Genomic DNA, 5615 nt, shown 5'->3' on the forward strand with positions numbered 1-5615 from the left:
TCCGCACCTCTCTTCATCCGAGTGTCCAAGACATACGGCCGCAGATCCGAAGAAACTTGGAAGTCAAACATGTAAATGTTTACTTGCATAAATGGAACCTATTGTGCAAAATATACTTCCTGCACATTTTTGCTCTTCCATTAAAAGAAAACTTAAGTAAAGAAAAATATTCTGTTTTGTTTCCAGCAAGACATTGATGTTTATTGGTGTCTGGAAAACGAGCCATTTTAAAAACATTATTATTATTATTATTATTATTATTAATTTGTATATAATTAACATCTAATGAGTTAAAACAGCTCATTCAAAAAAGCAAAATTGAGGAGGTGAAATCTCATAATCTGAGAATTATTTTGTGCATAAATTAATGAACATGTTTTGTAGCCCATAGACGTATCCTAACTTGTTCAAGTTGGTATAGTATGTCACCTTTAAGATATCTTAGATGTAAATAATTAGACTCCAAGTACACTCGCACACCAGTCATAATGCAGTGTTAACAGTTTGTGTATAAATATGAATCTGATCCCATTTTTATTTTGTCTGTTTCCATCTTCCTCATTCAGACGGTTTCAGGAGATGGAGAGTCCTCCTCCTCCAACTCAACAAACTGGGAAACCGAACAGTCGTGGCTGTCCCTGTGTCATCCTGTAGACATTGTTACTATGGACACCAAACCCCCATCCCACTTGAGCTTGTACAAAGAAATGTATGTGTGTGTCAGAGTGAGTGACAGATGAGGTCTATCAACCAACCTTCCAGAACATTTTTTTTTTGCCATTTACCAAAAACTATTTTTTGTTCAGCCTATAATTTTTTTGTATTATTTTCATGAGAAGAATGTAAAGACAAGGTTGTCTACAGCAGCAGATAGAGAAACAGGAAGTGAAACTTCTCACACCAGAGCCTGATATACAGAAGAAGAGCTGCCTCATCATTCTATGACAGACTGCATTCTGAAAGCAGACCCTGGGTGTAGATTTGGGTCAGAAAGCATTTCACATTCTTGCGCAATATGGCACGCCCTAAACTAGTCATGGGCTGTTCTGTCATCTCCCAGGACTTCCTGAGGGGGGCAGCAGAGCCTGAGGCAGAAACAACATACCTGATTCGTAGTGTGCTTATGCTTTGGGTTCTGTTTACAGTTTGGGTGGGGGTTATCACTGGTAGCCATAGCAACTATAAATACTGTGGCTTCTCTGCTCTGATCATATCTAAAGTATTTCACCTGGTGCTTTTGCAATGCATGGCCCACATAAGTTTAGTGCTTTAGTGGGGAAATCATGTTTTTATGAAATATTACATAAACTTCAGCTGGATGCAGTATTTCTTAACAGAACTCATTCCTTTATTTGCACACCCACGGCACTTATTCATCGACTACAGCACCTATACTAGGATAAGAGCAGATTGTCAGGGTAGTAATTTGCCACAGAAGCAGCAGTGAAGACAGTATTTTAAGAATGACCCTGAACTTTTGGAGTAGATTGTGCTTCAGTAAGTCCCCTAGTGTTCATGTTTTCTGTTAACTTTATAGTTTCGTAATAGTTTTAAATCACACATTTCTGCATTTGGCTGAAGAAGAGGAAGTTAATAGTTCAGTGCTTTACTGCATCTACGTTCCAAGAAGCAAATAAGAAAATAACCACAATTAATGAACAGCGATGATTTCTCACAGAATTAAAGGACAAAATAAATGAGACAACAGTTACATGTGTAATCAGCAGTGCTGGATTTGGGTCTAGAGCAAGGTTTGGTTTCCTAACCACTAAGGAAAAAAGCTGTTACTAATGCAAATTACAGTACATTAATAGGTAATCCTTTACATCAGGAAATGATTACGTTTGCTGCTTTAATTCATTCATTCATGAATCAATTCAAGTATGAATTGATTTATGTTAAGTTCAATATCTCCATGCAGTTTCCAAAGAAATGTACTATAATCTTTTGAAATACTTGAATATTGTCTATATTCATAAAAATCCAAAAATATTCAGACAACTCAACTTATTGAAGCTTATAAATTTTATATAAAGTACAAAGTTTGCAAAATATGCATTCATTAAAATAATAAAAACTTTTGTGGCCACCCCCTAAAATCAGAGCTCTGGGCTACTGCCCTGTAAACCCATCCCAAAGTTTTCCCAGGTAACCAAAGTCCTGATGGAGGATTGTTTGATTGTTGTGATTGGTTGTGAAATCCTGATCAGTCCATTCACAATGCTGTGCCTCTGCAAAGGAGGAATAATATATGTTAATAATAATCTGCTGTAATTTTCATTTTAAAAATCATGTTTATTATTGTTTTCCCAAACGCAGCTTTGTTGTTTCATTTCTTGTTGACAGTATTACTCCCCAGCAGCAGCAGTGGCCCGGGGGATGGAGCGTTCAGGGCCATTTGGCTGCTGTTCATAAAGGTTCAGGGTAAATAAAAAAAAAGAACACACCTGGACATTTTAACTCGTAGATTAATTATTGGACATGCAGATATACTTCCTACATGATGCTTTTATTGGGGACAGGTGAGGTGGTATTTGTGGTTTTATCACAATGCTAGATTAAGATACAGACAGCCACCTTTGTATTCTGATAAGTAAATGGCTTAAAGTTGTAATAAGCTTTGTGAGATACAAACTACACTGTGGTCCTGGTGTTCATTTCACGTTGGATGGGGTTGGTTCACCTCTTAACTGTTTTCCAAATCCACACGATTACAGCAAAGCCTCTCATTTATTTGGTTTCCAACATAAGAAGGGACGTGTCGTTTAAAGCTTTACCTGAAACTGTAGCAAACATTAGTTTGTCCTGGAGTGTAAAACAATCAGTTTTCTTATATGACAGTGTTGTCACCACATTATCACCACTGTCAGGAGATCACAAGGAATTAATGTATATACTCAAATCTTACAATAGACAATCAAATTAGGCACTTTCGCAGCTTTTTATTTTAAAACAAGATGGAGTTTTGTGAGATATAATTCACATATCCAATTTTCATTGTTTTTTTTACATGTTTAAACATCAATAAAATATTTCTAGAAAAAATTGTCTTGTGACTTTTTTGAGAACCAGATCAAATTTGAAAAAGTCAAATTGGTAAAATGTCATTTAAGTAAACCATTGATTTCATCAAGTTATTAACTTTGCTGAGGATGAGAAATTGCTGTAAATAACAGCAGAAAATACCAAAATGTATAGTAGTATGAGAAAGTAGCAAAGTGAAGAAAATGATTTTGTCCTCCAGAAGTCTAAATCTATTGCAATAATATTACAGAGGTACAATAACCTAAACCAGTCCTGGTATAAACCTTATCAGAATTTCTTAGTCTTCTATCTAAAGTCCCATTAGGCTACACTAATATTTGTGGCAGTAACATGACAAAAAAAAATCAAGAATTCAAGAATGAAGAATAAGCTTGGAATAAGCTTCTCTCTGAAGCCAAGATGGTAAGAGGATCACCAATTTCCACCATTGTTGCGCATAAAGATAGTGCAGCAATACCAGAACGGTGTTACCCAGCATAAAATAGCAAAGACTTTTAAGTTATCATCATAACATAATCAAAAGATTCAGAGAATTTGGCACAATCGCTGTGCGTAAGGGTCAAGGCCGTAAAACTCTACTGGATGCTCGTGATCTCCGGGCCCTTAAACGTCACTGCACCTCAAACAGGAATGCCACTGTCAAGGAAATAACAGCATGGGCTCAGGAATACTTCCAGAAAGCATCGTCAGTGAACACAATCCACCGTGCCATCCGCCGCTGCCAGCTGAAACTCTACAGTGCAAAGAGGAAGCCATTTCTAAGCTCCACAAGCTCAGCCGTTTGCACTGGGCCAGGAGTCATTTAAAATGGAGTGAGGCAAAATGGACGACTGTTCTGTGGTCAGATGAGTCACGATTTGAAGTTCTTTATGGAACACTGGGACGCCATGTCATCCGGACCAGAGAGGACAAGGATAACCCAAGTTGTTATCAACGCTCCGTTCAGAAGCCTGCATCACTGATGGTATGGGGTTGCATGAGTGCTTGTGGCCTGGGCAGCTTGCATGTCTGGAAAGGCCCCATTAAAGCAGAGAACTATGTTCAGGTTCTAGAACAACATATGCTCCCATGGCCTTCTTCTCTTTACTGCCATTGCACTACTCCCATTCCATTTAAGCTTATTTATAAAGCACTTTAAAAAAACAACACAGTTCATCAAAATCCTGTACACCACAACCAGAATCAATAACAAATAATACAATAACAACTGCAAAAAACAATTCTTCAAGCTGAGTTGAAGAATTAAACTCAGCTTGAGATTTGGCCAGTGAGAAAACAGAAGCTTTAAAATGAGAATGGGCCGTAAAACTCCCAACTTCCTCATCAATTTCAGGACAACTAACAAAATCTGATTTGCTGACCTGGGAGAGAGTGAAGGAACATACGGCTGAAACAGATCAGACAGATACAGTGGGGCAAGGCCACTAGTTATAAACTTCTAGTCTGCAGTTTAACTTACTTAAGTATACAGAGAAACTTTATTCAACAGATTCGTGGTCCACAAAGAACACAATAACGCATACAAAAAATAAAAAAATCTTATAAGAGACTTGCATACCAATGATTCCATAGAGCTGACTCCTCTGTCTTAGCTCACTGACAGAGGGATGTGAAAACATTACAATGAGACTGTTCAATGAGCTGCACAAACAATGCATAAACTTGTAAATCAAATTCCTCATGAGTGCCTGAAACGTTCTGACGTGCATTACAAAACATCTCACTTGCATTGCTGAACCTACATTTCTTGAGCAGAATTCTCAGGGAGTCATTATAAGCAACCTTAAGCTTCTGCATGCTAGCTTTTTTAAATGTACACCACAAAGGAGCTGTATACAAGGATGTACTATAAGCCTTAAACAGGCTTATTTTTACCTCATTAGTACACATGTGAAACTTCCTCCCCAGAATGTTTGCCTGGGCGTACAACATGCGACACTGCCGATAAATGTCATCATCATAGAGCTGGTCTGTGATGTAGTGACCCAGATAATTCGTTTTGGAACAAACATTTAACTTTTGTCCCAACAGAGAAAAATCAGGGAAACAGAGTTGTTTGTCTGCTCTAGTCCTACAGATTAGTACAACAGTTTTCTTAGCATTATACTGTACATCAAATCTTAACCCATAATCAGAGCATAATCAGAGAATATTCAGTAACTGCTGAAAACCAGCACTGCTGGGTAAGAGGACAGCCAGGTCATCAGCATACATAAAGTGATTGACCAGGGTATCACCAATCATACATTCAGTTTTACAGAGGTTAATTTCTTTTGACAGGTCATCCATGTACAAGTTAAACAGTGCAGATGAAAGAAGCCCACCCTGACACACACCGTTACTCACACCAAAGGAAGCAGAGCTGTTATTACCCCATTTTACATGCATTTTCTAGTTTGAATACCAGTAAGCTAAAATTTGTATAATAATATCTGGAACATCTCTCTGTTGTAATTTGTCAAATAACTTGTAGTGATTGCAGGGGCGCAGTAAAGGGGTGAAAAGTGATGACAATTCTAGGGGCTGGGGCCCTCCACAATTTAATTAGCTATTTATATTTTGTTCATAGA

General features: G+C 37.7%; 1 protein-coding gene across 1 annotated transcript in view; it reads left to right on the forward strand.

Moving 5' to 3' along the window:
- Positions 1 to 3039, forward strand: part of rras (RAS related) — a 21466-nt gene extending 18427 nt beyond the window's left edge. The window contains exon 6 of the mRNA XM_015017660.1: positions 567 to 3039. Within this exon, the coding sequence (XP_014873146.1) occupies positions 567 to 654 (88 nt within the window). The 3' untranslated portion in view covers positions 655 to 3039. The remainder of the gene's footprint in view (positions 1 to 566) is intronic.
- Positions 3040 to 5615: the final 2576 nt, after the last annotated feature.

The sequence above is a fragment of the Poecilia latipinna genome, unplaced genomic scaffold (genome assembly GCF_001443285.1).
Source record: "Poecilia latipinna isolate Pla-1442-1.1 unplaced genomic scaffold, P_latipinna-1.0 Scaffold2174, whole genome shotgun sequence".
Lineage (NCBI taxonomy): Eukaryota > Metazoa > Chordata > Actinopteri > Cyprinodontiformes > Poeciliidae > Poecilia > Poecilia latipinna.